At 37.9% G+C, this 17117-nt stretch overlaps 3 protein-coding genes across 10 annotated transcripts; 1 reads left to right on the top strand and 2 right to left on the bottom strand.

Annotated features, from left to right (window-relative positions):
• Positions 1 to 720: 720 nt before the first annotated feature.
• LOC117161276 (nucleoside diphosphate kinase homolog 5) lies at positions 721 to 8053 on the bottom strand. Of its 4 annotated transcripts, XM_033342716.2 has the most exons (5): positions 7437 to 8053; positions 6972 to 7364; positions 6744 to 6882; positions 6577 to 6665; positions 6288 to 6489 (listed from the first exon to the last, which is right to left on the bottom strand). In XM_033342716.2, exons 1-5 carry the CDS (start codon positions 7674 to 7676, stop codon positions 6379 to 6381), a joined length of 972 nt encoding a protein of 323 aa, XP_033198607.1. In that variant the 5' UTR covers positions 7677 to 8053; the 3' UTR covers positions 6288 to 6378. The 4 variants fall into 4 exon arrangements, with proteins under 4 accessions (XP_076479799.1, XP_033198607.1, XP_033198597.1 ...); XM_076623684.1 differs by lacking the exon at positions 6288 to 6489 and adding an exon at positions 721 to 5116 and having other exon boundaries at positions 6577 to 6882; XM_033342706.2 differs by having other exon boundaries at positions 6577 to 6882.
• LOC117161200 (myogenesis-regulating glycosidase) lies at positions 1583 to 13439 on the top strand. 5 transcript variants are annotated; one of them, XM_033342556.2, is made up of 11 exons: positions 1597 to 1737; positions 4761 to 5038; positions 5465 to 5701; positions 5796 to 6086; positions 6192 to 6286; positions 8049 to 8248; positions 9194 to 9330; positions 10327 to 10545; positions 10627 to 10737; positions 11100 to 12095; positions 12220 to 13439. In XM_033342556.2, exons 1-11 carry the CDS (start codon positions 1693 to 1695, stop codon positions 13124 to 13126), a joined length of 3516 nt encoding a protein of 1171 aa, XP_033198447.2. In that variant the 5' UTR covers positions 1597 to 1692; the 3' UTR covers positions 13127 to 13439. The 5 variants fall into 5 exon arrangements, with proteins under 5 accessions (XP_076479794.1, XP_033198447.2, XP_076479793.1 ...); XM_076623679.1 differs by lacking the exons at positions 4761 to 5038; positions 5465 to 5701; positions 5796 to 6086; positions 6192 to 6286 and having other exon boundaries at positions 1583 to 1737; XM_076623678.1 differs by lacking the exons at positions 1597 to 1737; positions 4761 to 5038; positions 5465 to 5701; ... (1 more) ...; positions 6192 to 6286; positions 8049 to 8248 and adding an exon at positions 8620 to 8742.
• A 31-nt stretch (positions 13440 to 13470) lies between these two features.
• Positions 13471 to 16730, bottom strand: LOC117161263 (uncharacterized). Its single transcript, XM_033342661.2, has 6 exons — positions 16646 to 16730; positions 16117 to 16346; positions 15717 to 16062; positions 14528 to 14905; positions 14111 to 14455; positions 13471 to 14015 (listed from the first exon to the last, which is right to left on the bottom strand). The coding sequence occupies exons 1-6, from the start codon at positions 16667 to 16669 to the stop codon at positions 13650 to 13652; spliced, it is 1689 nt and encodes a 562-aa protein (XP_033198552.2). The 5' UTR covers positions 16670 to 16730; the 3' UTR covers positions 13471 to 13649.
• Positions 16731 to 17117: the final 387 nt, after the last annotated feature.

Raw genomic sequence — 17117 nt, 5'->3', positions numbered from 1 at the left:
ATGTGTTTTGCGGCAACAATATTTCTGACGAAGTTATGTCGTTACACGTTAATCATGTAGTCGACGATAGAAATATTTTCGAGGGAAATTAGAAAGAATATTAAGCAAAGAAATATACGTCCAAGTTACATTGCTCGGAACTAGCTTTACATTTTTAGAGCATGCATGTGAAAATTATTTACCAAATTTGATCTATGTTTGTTATCGCGTGCCTATATTTATTTATATTATATGTAATTGTATTGTGCGAAAATCATCAAGTTTATTAACTTATTAGTTATACTTATTTATCGTTGCCCAGTAGTATTTTTGTATCGAAGAATATAAAAGATGTTATTTCTTTTCTCTACTAAGGGGACAGTACGTCCAAAAAAGAAGGCGGTTAGTTATTAATTACTTCATTAATAATCACGTTGAAAAGAAGTCTGTAAAATTGGATGACGAATTAGGTAGTTTAATTTAATTATTATTACAGTAAGACCATATCATTACAATTAACTCTTTAGACATTAATTAAAGTACTATGTATAATCGTAGCTCGTAATAACAAATGCTCCAAGCAATTTATCATGTACTATTAGTTTGCGACTTTTGCTGTGAAACTGGTATTTCGGATTAACGTTGATATTGTTGGATTTGTTTTCGGATCATCTTGTTAAGAGTCGGGGAAAAATAAAATTACGAAAAAAGAAGAAAAAATTAAAAAAAAAAATAAAAAAATACAGAGAACATTATAACATCCGTCTTTATTGATACTGATATTTTTTGCACAGCTCGATAACACAGCTAAACTCATGGAATTATTACTTCTCTATAATTTCGCAGATTTCAGGTTACGCTGGATATACAATGTCGCTTATGTAATAAATTGTGCCGTGATTTTGCGCGTCGTATAACGATGCCCGAGTTGAAAAACGAATAGTTGCACAGATTCGTTTTCAAATAACGTTCTCAAGTTCCTCTCGCTTCGTTTCGAACAGCGCCGTGACAACGCTCGCGAGATCGATACGTTGCAAATCTTTGCCGAAGTTACGAACTTTCTTCGAAACTAATCGCTAATTACTATACAACAAGCTCTTTCCTCGATGCTCGAAATTTTCTTCTTCCACGAGCTTTCCCTTAAAAAGATACCTACGAACGCGATCTTCTTCTTCTCCTTCGATACCAGAGGCCGCGTAAAATTCGTCGCGAACATTTAAAAAGAGAAATTTTTATTTCGCGATTATGGGCCGCCTTGGTGATTGCGAACCGTCTTCTCGGGAAATATAAATTTCCTACCGAAGGATCGCGAACTGTACTAGTATCCGATCGGTAGCGGCGTAAACACGCTCGCTCACGCGCTCCGATTTGGTCACTCACGGGATTTATCGATATCAGTTGTCCGTGGGCGGAAAGAGGGACATATCTTGTATATATACAAGTATGCGGTATTCAATTTTTATGTATTAGTGAACGCTTGCAAATCGGTGAGCGTTTATACGCGCGCAAACGCGTTACCGATACATTGAACGCGGTCTCGGAAGATATCGCTAAGTGGTTGCCGATATAAGGAACGGAAGATCAGTCTAAAACCACCTGTCTTCGAAGGTGGAGGTTCTCTCATCTAATCGTCTCAACGTACGCGGTATAATTTAGGCTCGAAAGCTCGATAATCGTCTGCGATCAACCGGTTCGAACGTTCGATCCAGAATAATGGAGAGATTAAAGAGGAAACGAAAGACAGCCGACAATCAAAAGGTGAGTGAACATCCTTCTTGTCTTTTTCCATTTACTTATTTTTTTTTTTTTTTCGACAGCGTAGTGCAACGTATTTCGAGCAACGTGATCGATAACAATTTTAATAGTTTTTCTAGTAGAACCGCGTTGTGCCTTTGAAGCGATAAGAATCGTTTAAACGCTACGTGAAAGTTGCGCGTATGTTTTCTCAAAATTGCATTCTATGTTTCTTTTCTCGCGAATCCGGTACTTTCCGTTTTTTATTGGATTTTTCTTCGATCGTGTAAAGGGACGATCAACTTCAGAGAATCTTAAGACTTAAATCTTAAGCTCGGTGGTTGTTTTTGAATACTTTTCATTCTAATTATTCTCCTCGTTCTTTTTCAGTTGTATCTTGAAATTATACACAATATGTATAACGAATATATACAAGTACAGTAGTTTATTGAAAATTCATTGTGCGAACAGACCAAAGTGTTATGCAACTTTGACACTGCTCAACAATTGACGCATTGATTTACACCATTTCAAAGCTGCGTTCGGTTTTGCCGACCCATTTAAGAATAACATTTGCAAAGATGAAACGATATAAAAGAATCGTATAAAGTAACAACCTTCTTACTGTAAGCGTTTTTAGCCGTTGACTTGCCATGATAAATAGTAATGATAAATTGTAATGTTTTTTAATTACAGAATGCTTCTATCGAGTAATGAAATCTATTTAAATTATCACTTATCGTAAATCATCTTTATTTAAGAATTCTATCGCTTCCTGTTAAATAGTCTTACTGACGTCATGCAAGTTATCTAGCATTTCTAATTAGCCCCTTTTCTTTAGAACTATAACATATGTCCGAATACGTGGAAGCATGACAAATTTATTTAAAAGTAACGCGAAAATATAAATATTTCAAACGATACTGCCACTCCATATTTATTACGATCTTATTTGATTTCAGTCTGCACGACAGTCTGATTCACGGATTTATCGACTACTCTTTGAATTTCTGTTACGTACTCAAATTAACTTGCAAACCCTGTATTTTCCGAAACACGTTATCTAATATCGTTGTACAACACATCGAACGATTCTAAAGAATTATAGATCGATAGAAACTAATTTGACAAACTATTTGTGAATTTGCTGCCAGTGATATTTGTCGACGAAGGACTCAACACAGCCTTTCTTAGTTGTCTCAACAATTTTCCTTGGCCTTCAAAATCATCGCTTGCATAACAGAGTTGCATGATCGAATTAAACTTTGTCCGTAAAGTTCTTGTTACGTGAAAAATCTGATTTTGTTTTTTATAGGATGTCGATACTTTGCATGTTACGTATCGGACTAAACACGAGGTATAGAATATGCACGATAAGTATTGGCATATCGTGTAAATTATAATTAATTTTCCTAAGAAATGACCACGGGAAGGTACCAAAACTCATGGTAATCAGACTCGGAACGTTTCGAGGAAAGGATAAAACTTTGTGTTGCTACTGTTGTTGTATCGAGTTATAACTCGATCTTTCGTTCGAGGTCGAAAGTTATCTTACTGTTTCTGCAGTTGTTAACCTAATTTCATAGAAAACTCGCATCTCTGCGTGCAAACGAATCAACCGTGCGAATGAGATCATCGTCGTTAATTTTTGCTCCTTGTTTTCCTATATTCATGAAATCCTCGAGATTTGAATCGTAAACGAAACGCAAAACAATGACGGTCACTCGGAGCAACGTCGTCCCAAACGTCGCCACTCTTTTCGTGCAAATTTACAACGCTTTTGTAATGGTGATTCTGTCTGTTGAATTAAAATGTATTTATTTCAAAAGAAGAAAACGGTAGTCGTTAAATCATGCAATTAACAGTCAATTACGTTATTCTAATATGACATCAGGGAAACACGAATTGTCTCGTAGAACGAGAAAAGAGCTTGATACATGTATCGTGGATCACGAGGAATCTGACTCATGCATTCAACGTATGTAGCTTTACGCTTTATCTTCAACAAGTAATACTTCCTTTTATTCTTATCAAATGTTAGTGTATCAATAGCGAAGTAACAAACGAACATCTAAGAAAATTGTTCGTTCGCTAATTGCGGCGATTTAAACCGTACATGTAATCTTTGCACGGCTTTTTTGTAATTGTTTTATTGTCTAGTTTGTTTAAAACTCTGTCCGTTGCTCCGCCGAACGTAAACAAGATATGGTCCCCTTGATAATACTGACTACACCGCTCGATGTACACTTGGCAAATATATTTACAGTGTAGCGAATAAATGCAACACGCCAATCTCTCTGCTTTTATACTACTTAATTACCTAATATTTGCCCCTTTCAAATATCCTATTTAATCGGATCTTAATTCAACTTTCCATCTTGCGTCCGATTCGTTCTTATCCTTGAACAAATCTGCCAAGACGATTTTGCCAAGATAGAGCAACTTTTATCTTTCGGAAGCTACAATTAAGCCTCTCAAAAAAAAAAAAAAAAAAAATTTTAAATTTGTCTGGTACATTAAAAATAAAAAAGAAAATAGCACGCGTGCGACATGCAAGCCATTATCAATTTCCATTATGTAATTCGAATGGTTCGTATACGTTGAACTGTCAGCTCGATGCCACTTTCGATGATTAACGAAGTGTAAATACCATAATTTGATTTCTCTTTAACGAGCTCGTTCGAGTGCGATCATAAATATGTAACGAAAGAACCTTCGAGTTTTTAGTTTCACGAATGTCGATTTCGAAGCTCATCACATTTTACACTCGGATTTAAGGGCCAGAAATTTATCAATTTCTAATACTTGAGTAGCAACGACACGATAAATCTTTACGTTCCTCCCTTGCTCAACCGTGAAAGATGCCACGAAGGTTTCTTGTCACGACGCAACCGTCTGGAGATGATCCTCTTCTTTTCACTTTGGCTCAACTGACGGTACCACGACATAACTTTAATCAACTTTAACTAGCCAACTCCCGTGACGGTACTCTTCTGATTGCCCCTCTTCCCTCCGACATACTCTCCATCCTTATTCTCTTTGCGCAGAAAGTATTGCTCTCCATCGTCGATCCCTGGGACGTCAGTGTAGCCAGTGTCGATCCAGTCGGCTTGGCAGAACGACCAGGCGTTTCCCTGTCATTCTTATTGCCACAACAGAGCGGAAGTAAGCCAGAGGAATCTTTGTCCCCTGGTAGAATAGTCAGGATCCCGTCACCTTGGTACAAGCCAGCATATAGCAGCGTGGTGGAACATCTTCCCGCTGGCGGAGCTGTTGAAACCAGCTCCGGGGAACCCACCTGGGTGGATCCTTGGCACTCTTCCAGGTAAAACGATTGCCGTTCGTTTAACGCCAGGGATCGACGACCATCTCTTTTCGATTAAATTCAGATCGCCACCTTTAACTTAGAATAATCACGAAAACTATTAAATTTACCTTTTTTTGGGGGAAAATTCGACGGCAATATCTGTAAAACGTTCTTTACGGTCTAGACCTAGTTTTTGAGGACAAAATATACGACATTCCTTATAACGCGGATTTAGATTTTGAGAATAAGTCGTACGAGGCTCTCTGCCATCTGTCTAATTCTATAATTTATATTTTAGTAATATTTAAATCTAGCTTTCTGGAAATAAAGCATACGAAGCTCTCTATGAACTAGACCTAATTTTCGGGAACAGACGAAACGACCCTGTAAAGTTTTCACGCGCTGGTAACGATATAATAACCTTATCTTGCATATACTTCGAAGGTCACCAAGTGGAGGAAAATACTATCCAGCGAAAACACCAGAAAAACCGGCGAGAAAGAAGGTGTCGAACGAAAGGAAGAGTTCGAGAAGAAACGGCAACCTCCGGGACGATCTGGAAATTCCAGACGACAATGGATTAATCGGCGCGACACCGGAAATCACGTGCAATGATTTCGATGACGAGCAGAGTGGTGGAACAGTAGCAAGAGTGCGTTTCGTGAACGAAGAACGCCCTAGGTAGAACGCAATTTCGATTTCACTCACGTTGTTCGGTCGAATAACACGTCGATCGAAAAGTCGTCAGAATTACGGATTAATTTTTTGGGTGTAGGAGTTCCACTTGGGGATCACGATTGGACGAAATAAATCGTGCCCATAAAGTGAATAATTTGTACTCGTCGAATACGATTCATTTACCGACTGTGAGTCACACTGGGAATTGTGATTCTACGCGTGAACAAGGAGAACGTTTACGAGGTAGAACGAAGGATTCTGCGGTGAATGTTGATGGGAACGTCGAAAAGAAACAGTGCACGTTAACCAAAGAAAACGAAACGCTCGGCCACGGAATTTTTGAGGACGAACAGCTTGTGAATGTTGTGCAAAATTTAGTAATTTCGAGGTACCGATATCGATAGAACGACTATTATTAGTATTAATAAAAAGAAATGACGGTAGAGTTGTAACATGTCGTTATGGTTTATTAACGCGATGATACTTTCTCAAGGTACAGTCCCATTTTAAGCGGAACGCAAAGAAGGGCAATAAACAAAAGAACGCCATGTCAACGTCACGAACCTCAGAAGGAGAAAATCACAGTAGGTGAGATAACACGTAGTTTATTAATATCAGGAAAATAGAATTTACGAAAAACAACAAAGTCTTCGGAAGTATAAAATAAAATTTCTCGATATTCACGATGGAATCATGGCAAGATCTTGCGGCAATTTCGGTTTATTCGGATTGTTCATAATCAACCAATTGGCAAGCCACAGGACAGGATCTGCAGGTTTTAATTTGCAACACTGTGTAAAGGAATTTGAACAAATTATCAATTTCCGGTCTAATCGTTGAGGTTTGACAAAAGGTATCCTAGAAGTTGTTTTTCTTACTGTTGATAGTGCTTCTACGAGTACAGGGTTAAGTACTTCCCACAAGTAATCCACTGCTATTTGATTCTTCAGCAGAGGCTCGACTATGACTGAAACAAACAAACGAAATGATCTATGATTAAAAAAAAAAAAAAAGAGAAAAGGACACGTAACTACAGAATCTATACAATCAGGAAAGAAGAAATGAATTTCTTTCTCAGCCTCTTGTCGAGTGTTACTTCCGTGAACAGCATTTTTAAAATCCTCGCCTCTTCTACCATATCTCGCTCTTATACTATCAGGATAATACAAACGAGCTTCCGTGACCTGAAATAATTGAATGTAATTTATAATTAAATGTAATTGGAGAATTAAACGAGATATTCTCGAGATGGTCGAACCTATTTATAAATTACTTTCGTCGGACCCATGAGCAATCGCCACTCATGAACGGCGCATTTTTTCGCCAAAACGTGAACGATTATAGGTTCTGATGCCATATAGGCAACAAGATATGCAAAATTTAGCTGTCCATATTTATCCGAGTAAAACTCGGACACCTGTTCTGGCGTGAGCTGCAGCCATCGTGTTTGATAAATCTCGAAGCCTTCCTCGAATATTCGTTGCTCGATTTGTTTTCTATAGATTATTGCTTCTGGTTTTATAATTGCCAACGTGCACTCGATGTCTGGCCTTTCTTCGACTTCCTCTTCCTCGACGCAGGGCTCGTAACTGAATATCGGTGGATGCCATGGTTCTTCTTCGGCTTCTCCGAGACACTCGCATTCCCCAAAATCGACGAACTTGTACTACATGATGTGAAAAATAATGTAGCTGACGAAACGTTTTGTTCGATTATGAAAAATTGAGAATAAAATTACCACTTTGGAACAAGTGCTAAAACTATTTGAGCTCGACTGGGATCCGTAGATAGTACATTTATGATCCGATTGCGAAGAATCCGCAGTACTCCAGATATCTTTATCCGAAATTGTGTCACAGCTCGGTGGTTCGGTTATGTCTTTCGTTGGACGGTACGATTTTGCACATTTTTTAAAAAGCGTCACTGTCTCCGGAACCTTTCTGCTACCATCCTCTTTATCCGCAGGACAATCGCACATTTTTTTGGTATTTAAGATTGTCAACCGTTCTCTTATAATTTTCTTCGTCGATTGTGTTCATTTGGTATGATAGAAAACGTACTCTGTCGAGGTTAGAGTTGTTGACATTTAGGCAACAATATCGAAAACAAAGTAACGTTGGTAACACTGTCGATCGAGTATCGATGATTGTGGTAAAATATAGTTTTTAGTTTGAAATTCGGAAGAAATAATGACTTCTTTAAATAAGTAAATATTTTATTCGTAATATTTCTCTCTTACAGCGTTGAAATCATACTCAATTATACTCGCAAATAAAACTTACGATTCTAAAATATTTCTATTTCTCAGAGACATACAACATAACAAGGAGAAAATAATTATGGTTTCCAGATACATCGAAGGTGGCGGGACATAACGAAAACGCGCCTGCCACATCCACAGACAAAATTACGGAAACTATAAAAGTTCCAAATGACAAGAGTACTGAAACGAGCGATCCTACGATACTAGCTAATCGAATTCGTAAAACGAGTATTTCGATGCCGAGTAATCTGGATGAAATGGAGGATCTACGAATCGATAGGCAAAAGGTAAGTTCGAAGAATATGATGTTCGCGGAGAAGTTGAATAGAAGACGATACTTGTTTCTCAGGGATTCAATAATATTTGCTTAAACACATACACAGTCTCTTCCTAATATTCGCAAATCAAACATTGTCTTAAGCTTGACTATGAATAATCAATGACAGTGCGAGCCCAGCAAAGGTATTAACAGCAGCGTTAGCTGTCGTCATTCTGTCATAATTATCCGTATATATGTTTATTAAATGTACCGAAGGAATTTGAAGCTGGAAACTGGTTTCTTCCAGTGAAGAATAATTCATTTGGACTATATCTGCATTATTCACAATAAACCTTTAATACGTATAGTAGTGTGTGTTTGTTATTCGCATAAAAGATCAAGACAGTATTCTCTATGTATGTGAAGGATGTCAAGGATTATAAATGCAGTTCTATCTATTCCATATCTCACTATTCTCTGAAAAGAGCATTATCTGAGAATGTAAAGCTGGATGTGATAAAGGTTTGTTCTTTATTCCGCAGCCTGATACCTGCTACAAATATCGCATAGTGGGAATTGGCATAAAAATTATTTTTGAATTACATATCATTTTTCCAATTCCGAAAGTTTTCGCTTCGGTTTCTGAGTCGGTTGCGATTTGTCGATGAAAAAGTATGATTTCTCGGTGATTACGTAATGTTTACCATCGTCAACCTATGCATTCACCGTGCTGTGCTATGCCGTTCTACGTTTCCGTGAGAGTAGTTCTCGAGTGTCGTTCGAAGCAGCAGGTCTCACTTTCCATCGTTGTTCATCGTGACTTGACATTTCGAGAGTTTAAACGAGTAAGGTCACGGAAGAAACGATAAAACAGGAAACGAGACAACGATTTCAATTTTCTCTTCTTGTTACTTGTCCTCAAATTGATTTTCTCGGGATTGTTCGATGTTCACGAGTGATCAAACTTTCGCAGGGAACCGCCTCGAAGTTCACGAGATCGGAGAGCGACGACAGCAGCAGCGTGACGTTCAGCAACAGCGGTTCGACGCCCAATGGAAGTCCGCTCGGTTCTGAGACCGAGGAAGAAGCGAATGACGAAGAGTTGGCCAAGTAAGTTTTTTTATTCGGCTGATAAATATCCCGCGAGTCTTTTAAATACGATCACACGTTAATAAATCGTCCCCTTTGAACGTAAAAAAATGACAAGGCTAATAAAATATTGTAATTATCCATACGACATAGTAAGCGAATCCAATTTTGCGGTACGAGATTTTACAAATTTTTATACGCGTTTTTATACAAAAATATACACGCTCGCAGACGAATATAAATATTTATTTCGTAGAAAAAAGTTCAGCGTATAAATACAAAACAATAATTAATCATATAGTAAAGTAATCATAAAACGATATCGTATCTTAAACACTGTCAATCCGAACTGCCTTTAAAAAGGAGAGAGGAACACTCCTGAAACTTTTGTCGTTAATATTCGTCACATCACATGTAAATCCTTTGTCTAACTAGTTAAAACCAGTATTCGTGTCTTCGTAGAATTATGTGCGCTCAGTGCGAGGATCATCTTCGGATTCGACCTTCTTTATATCGCTTCAGGGTTATCGCACTAAGAGTACGATCGAGACTCTCCCAATCGTCGTACCAGACTGCCAGTCAGTCGGTATTTGACCATTAACAGCCTTTAACACCAAGAGATTTCCGCGTACTTTGTGTTACGTGTACGCTGTTGCGTATCTTCGTGTAATTTACGATGCACTTGGTCAGATTAACGCAGTGTTTGCCCTCGAGACTTTAAGGCTTACCGCGCGCTCGCTTTGTTTCTAGCAGTCACTTTGCACGCGAAATCGAATAAGCCACAGTTTTAGTTTCCATCGCTTATTAATTCGGCGATAAATTCCATGAGAGTCAAACGTCGATAATAATCGTTCTCACGAAGTTTCGAACAGAAAATGATGCCAAGATACGACGTTGGCAGCGCGGTGTCTCTGCAAAGGTATTGTAAAAGAAGAAACGAGAATAAAGCTTACTGCCTCTTTTAGATATTTCACTTGAAAGAAGAAAATTTACATATTTTCTTTCGTAATTGTTTAGAGTACCGTTGCAAGCTCCACCTCGAAGGAAAGGCAGAACCATGTCTCCAATGATAAATAAGAAATTAGGAAACGATCCGATGGAACTATCTGGAGGGCAGAGCGCCAACTCCACGATAACGAGCGTTAACAGCATTAGCAGTTTGCTCAAGGAAAAACTTCAGCTGTCGATTCCTCAAGCTCTACGCAGTAGCAAGAAGAGGCAGAACGCCGATTATCGGTAAACAAGTTCGAGAAACGTGACTACCTATAGTAATTTCCGACTTAGAGTCTAAACGTTTGTTTCGATGATTGTTCTTAGACTTCGAGCTTTCGTCGGTATATTGTTCCTCTGTGTCGTCTTCCTGGTAGGATTTGCGCATTTTTATTATACGCAGCACGTCCTTCAAAGGGCCTATTTCGACAAATTTAGGTAAGCAAGAAGATGTAATAATCTTATTACCAGACTGCGGATATTTATGCCAATTTATGTCTTTGCGATGATAAGTAAAGAAGCAGAAGCAGAGATTTATTTAAATATCACAACGAGTTCTACGCTTCGAATATTTTCTATAGTTTTGTATATTCTCTACACCGTCTTTCTATGGTGCTTTTTGTATATTTTTGTTCTCTATTGCGTAACTTCGTACTCTGTCACACATCAGACTTATGCCACATTGGAGAATACAATTATCATTTTGATGAATTTTTAGAATAGAAGTTTCCGACGGTGTAAATTGTGCTACAGTATCTGAAAGCCTCGATAAATAAATGTTTTAAATCTGTCATTTTTAGTTTCAATAAGAACAAACGAGTGATGCGCGTATACAGCAGTACCGGAACGGAAGTGATCGCAGCGAGACTCGGCGAGGGTATACCTGCAGAGACCGGAGTATTTCCTTGTCTATCTCATCACCAGAAGCAAGACTCTGTTTGCATGGAGTGGCTTCAACAAGCACGTCTATATCTCGCTCACACAAAACACACGGACATGCACTGTTACCACGTTACTTGGCAAAGTTTAAATCCTCACTACAACCCCAAAGATTGCTTCGATTGGTCGCAAAAGAGAGGCCATTGGTACGGTGGTGGCCAAGTGCAGAATATGCCTTATCCTCTCGAACGTGGACGACTTGATTTAAGTCCTTTTATTACCGGTGACATTACCAAACATCCTTTTGGAAATGTACTCAAGAGATATTTCTTAAACTCGAAAGGCGCTACTGTACTGGTTGATCCAGAAACTCCACTTTACGTGTCGATTAACGCAAACAAAAGCAACAACTTCTGTATGCAAGCGAAATATGATGCTTTCGCGTATATTAATCATCTGACACCGTTGCCTCAGTTAAACTACACGATCTGTGCTACCGATAATATGAAGAATTTGCATTCTTCCATGGCTGAGAAGTCTTTGTGGGACGGTTTAAAACCGGATGAGTTGAACGCGGTTCATTCGCTGCTGTCTGAACCAGTCTGGCAAATTTCACCTACCAGTGAAGCAGCGGTTTACAATTACACGGATAACGTGATAGCTTTGGGCTTCTTGAGACAGGGACACGTTTTGCTGAGCGAGGAGTGGCAGCCTAGTCCAGGTGACTTCGTGTTGGATGAGGAACGATTTCCGTCGATGGAAGAAACGATTAATATTATTCACCGTCGAGGATTTAGAATCGTGTTCAGTATACAGCCGTTTATATCTACAGAGTCTATCAATTTTAGAGACGCCGTGGCCAACCGATTATTGATCTCTGAGAGAGGAAGTGATCCGAGAATACCCGCTTTGGCTAGGTAAAAATAGAATAGTCGACAAAAAGTAGTCCAACGGATTATATATTCCCATATGTATAATCATATATATATATATATAAGACAGTAAATAAGATTAAATAAAGATACGAAATTCTGTTCACAGGTACAAGCAGAGTAACAGCGTGGGCGTCCTAGATATCACGAACAATAAAACTCTACCTTGGCTGCAGTCCAAGCTTGAAAGATTGATCATGAAGTACCACGTGGACTCGTTCTACCTTGACTTAGGCACAGCGCAAGACATGCCTCACTATTACAAATGCGAGCAGCCACTGACAAATCCGGATCATTACAAAACGATATTCACAAAATCGATATTGGGATCCGTGCCAGTGATGGGTGTGTCAGGCGCGATCTCTAGGCCACGACCGCCAGTATTCGTTTCCCTTCCGCCATTCTCTTCCTCGTGGAAGGCCATCAAGACTGTTATACCAACAGTTTTGACCTATGGAATGATTGGTTATCCATTCATTATGCCGGGTGCTGTTGGAGGAGACGTGGCTCTCCCCATGTCTGACAATAATCCTGATAATGACTTTGAAGTGAATTTACCGGACAAAGAATTGTACATCAGATGGTTACAGCTGTCTACGTTTTTACCAGTGATACGCTTCACTCATTTACCAAGCAAATACTCGGACGAATCTGTGTTAGAAATAGCCAAGACGTTGACTACCTTAAGACAAAAGACAGTGACACCGTTGTTAAAGAAATACGCTAAGGAAATACTCGACACTGGTCTACCAATAATTCGACCCTTGTGGATGTTAGATCCTGCGGATCCGGCCTGTCACGTTGTCGTTGATGAATTTTCTGTAGGAGAGGAACTTATAGTAGCGCCCGTACTTTATTCCGGTAGCAGACAGAGAGAAGTTTATCTGCCTGCAGGAGTGTGGAAGGATGGAATCGATGGTAGTCTTAGGAAAGGATCTAGATGGATCCACAATTACAGAGTCGCTGAGGATAAGGTTGCTTACTTTGTGAAAATGCCGGATAATACAAGATTTTAAATTGAATATCACTGTATACGGTACTTTTGTATACGGAGAACTTTTGCAAGTTTCTGTATACGAGAAGGATTAGTGAGTTTGGAGATTTTAAGGGACTATAAAAAAAAGATGAAAAAACCGAGGGAAGGAAGAAGAAAGTTGTGGCCAAAAAGACATCGACGCGATTCCTTTGTGGATCGCTTTATTTTATGGATTTACTATAGAAAATGGCTGATAAGAATTTGAAGAAGAAGAAGAGTGTTAAGTTTGTAACGTTCCAACGCTCTAAAAGTATTTATTTCTTTATATATCGAAATATATTTATTTTATTTTATTCGTCTGCGTTTTATTAATAAAATCTTATGTTCTTTTAAACTCGAATAATTCGGTAAAAAAAATAGACGATACGCAGTACTAGTAGTAAACTAAAAATCTATTTCTTTCGTTGCGTTATATCTAATGCTGAATAGAAATGCATCTCTTCGATAATAGAGAGCTATTTAATCGTGAAAATTTGACGCCATTAAATCGACCCTTGAAATCTTCACGATATCGTACCCAAATTCTGTTTCTCTTCGTGTTGTTGTTGCTGTTGCTGTTGCGCTTGCTGTTGCTGTCGTTCCTCCACCCTCTGTTCGATCGCACCCGAAAGAGATTGAAACGAGGGTAACGACTGCCTCGGTGAATACTCGTCTAGAAACTTTTGAAGATCACACAGCTTTTTAAACTCGTCCTGAATGTGTTGCATGTGCTTCCACCGAAGGGTTTTCAAGCGTTTTATATATTCAGTCGATGTTTCGTGATGGCTCGACAGATCCTTTGCAAATATCTCGCAACAGTCATCGCGCAACGCACGTATTATTTCTATGGAGAATCCTTGTTCCGCTAATTCTCGATTCGATTCTATGTTCTGAAACGCGATGAAAAGTATGTTCAGATGCATTGAAGAAGAGAAAAATAATGGGCAAATTTTGCCTTTCGAATCATTTGAAATCGAATGAAAACCTTTTGCTGACCCGGCGAGATGGCGAATTTCTTGCTAAGAACCCGATCGATTAGATCAACGATGTAACTTTTAGTCGCACGAAGATCAAGATCGAGATCGAGATCTCCAGCTGCGTAAATATTCTTCCTAGAAGGAGATTCTTCGTCTTCCTCTTTAACTAATTCGGAACACGAGCTTTCGTCTCTGGTTTCTTCAGAGTTACTGATCGATTCTTTGCCAGGGCTGCGAGGAGAATTCTGTTGAACAACGGATCGCTGGCACGGTTTACAAATCTCGGCTCCTTTTGACAAATCTGCCTCTTTCGAATAACCGTTTGCGTCGATTGTCAGAATTTTATGCTTGGACTGAAAGGTGAAAAAATAGCTTCGATAGAATGTTCATACCTGAGAATAAAAGAACGGTGATTAAAGACTCACCACGTCTTCGACGTTTTTATTTTTCGACGAAGTCTGCGAACTGCTGCCTTTTAGGATAGAAAGTTTATTCGGTTGCACGCTAGATCTGTTGTTCCCCTGTTGGTTCCGATCCTCAGCCAAACCTTCCTCCTCTACTTTATTTTCATTCTCGTGCTTGGATAAATTGAATCTCAATCTACCCTTAGTGTATAACCAGCCGTCGTCCTTATGTCCTCCTAAATCGTATTTTTCATCCGCGTTTATCCTGTTCATTTTATCAACGTGGTGTCTCTCTTTTGTTCGTGATTCTGACTTCAAAATGCGCTCCTTCTTGTGTCGCATATACTGTTCCATCGTCTCGCTGTCCACGTCCACGGTCTTCATAATTCCTGCCATTGCCTATTTCGAAAACATGTTAATCTTCTAGAAATTTGGACATGTTCAGTTATACTAATTAGACTGCGGATGTATTTACACAAAGTCTTAGTCCCATAAATGCAATTAAAGAAACGGCAAGGCAATAGCAATTACGCAGCGACTAAATTTTATAACAAGTACCTTACTTGCAATATTTTATATTACAATATTTTATACATATAATATTACATATTATAATACATATAATATTATAATACATATTAATATATAATATTATAATATATTATTATAATAATATAATATAATATAATATATAATATTATATTATATATTAATATAATAATATAATATTATATTTTATAATATATAAATAATAATATGATATAATATAATATTATATATTATATTATATTATATATTAATATAATAATATAATAATATAATATTATATGTATAAAATATTGTAATATAAAATATTGCAAGTAAGGTACATGTTATAAAATTTAGTCGCTGCGTAATTGCTATTGCCTTGCCGTTTCTTTAATATATTATAATAATATTATAATAATATTAAAATAATATTATAATAATATATATATAATATTATATATATAATATATTATATTATAATAATTATAATATATTATTATAATAATATTATAATAATATATATAATATTATAACATATAATATTATAATACATATAATATATAATATTACATATTATAATACATATTATAATACATATAATATTTTATACATCACAACCGTAATATGCAAATTGAACATAAGTGCATAAAGAGCCGCAGCCTCCAATAAGAAGTATCTTTACCTGATCACCGTTCTTCGTACAGTAGCTCTCTTTCTTATAGCTGTTTTTCATGGACCGTGGATATTCGCAATAAAAACTCTCGTGATCGTTGCCACCGGAATGTAACGTGTTCTTCATAATTGAAAGCATTTGTTCCTGCTCGTTCCTACATTGACGTCGATGATTGCTCGGTTGCCTTTTCCGCGAATGATAATGAGCATACGCCGCGTTGCTGCAAGGCGACGGTGCGTATAATCTCGGCGACATCGAGTTGCTCTGAGATCTCTGATGCTTGAACGTTTGACTCGTCGGAGTCGTCAACAAGTGTTCGTACTCGTTCAAAACCGCATCCATGTTTTTCGAACAGCTAGCAAAAGCAATCGTTCTAATCTTGTAAGGTACAACGGCGAATTAAACGTACTTTGTTCTTCCGATCGAATATTTCACTGTTTCGGGCGGACAGTGACAAGAAGGACAGTGTTGCAGCTGATCTTTTGTTCTTCTACGCCTCCTTCCAAATTCCGATGGCCCGACCTCAGTCCATGGCTGGTTACATTTTAAACAACACTTGTGTTTCAAATCGTGATGCGATTCACCCTGTTTTCGTCGAACGTCGTGGTATTTCTGCACCGGGTAGCATTCCTCAGTCTCCTAATTAATTATTCTTAATTATTAATTAAGACCGTGTTCTCGTTTAACGACGATCCATACGTACATCGAGAAATCAACATAAACAACAGGATGAAACATTTCGAAATTAACGATTTGAATTTTTTAAACGGATGAAATAAAAGCTTTATTGAAGTAGGAGCGGACCATTTCTTCGATCGTATCGTTTACATACATTCAAATTACAATGCAATAAATATCGTATCGTGATATTGGGATAGCATATATGGATGAAATGGCAACAGTTGCATTTAAGGGTTAATCAACGAGTAAAACCTAACCGTTTCTGTATCTGGTCGTTCCATAATCTTGCTGACGTCAGAATCTCCCGTGGAATTCGCATCTGCCCGCGTCCCGGACAACCCGGATTCCCATAAGATCAAGTTCACCTTCGTTCATAATAAGATCTGCTGTTCTGTTTAATGTTGTTCTTCCATCGAAGAAAATTGACGAAAGAAAGAAAGGGAAGAAATACAGAGAAGGTAAAGTTCGTGTTCTGATATAAAAAGAAAAGAACGTGTGTTGTAAAAAAAAAAAGAATTGACTCGCACTGTTATCTCTGGAATCTAGCGCTAAAGTAGGCACTGGAAAAATTTGGAATATTTGGAATATAAAAGAAAAATTTGCAATATTCGCGATAAACACTGCGAGTAACGGGGAAGATCGAGAATTGTTTTTGAAATAAACTTTTTTATACTGCAAACCTTTTTTATCGCGTGTATTAACATATACGTACGTGTTTCATTGCGAATT

The sequence above is a fragment of the Bombus vancouverensis genome, chromosome 13 (genome assembly GCF_051014615.1).
Source record: "Bombus vancouverensis nearcticus chromosome 13, iyBomVanc1_principal, whole genome shotgun sequence".
Taxonomy (NCBI): Eukaryota; Metazoa; Arthropoda; class Insecta; order Hymenoptera; family Apidae; genus Bombus; species Bombus vancouverensis.
This window is presented reverse-complemented; position numbering and strand designations above follow the sequence as displayed.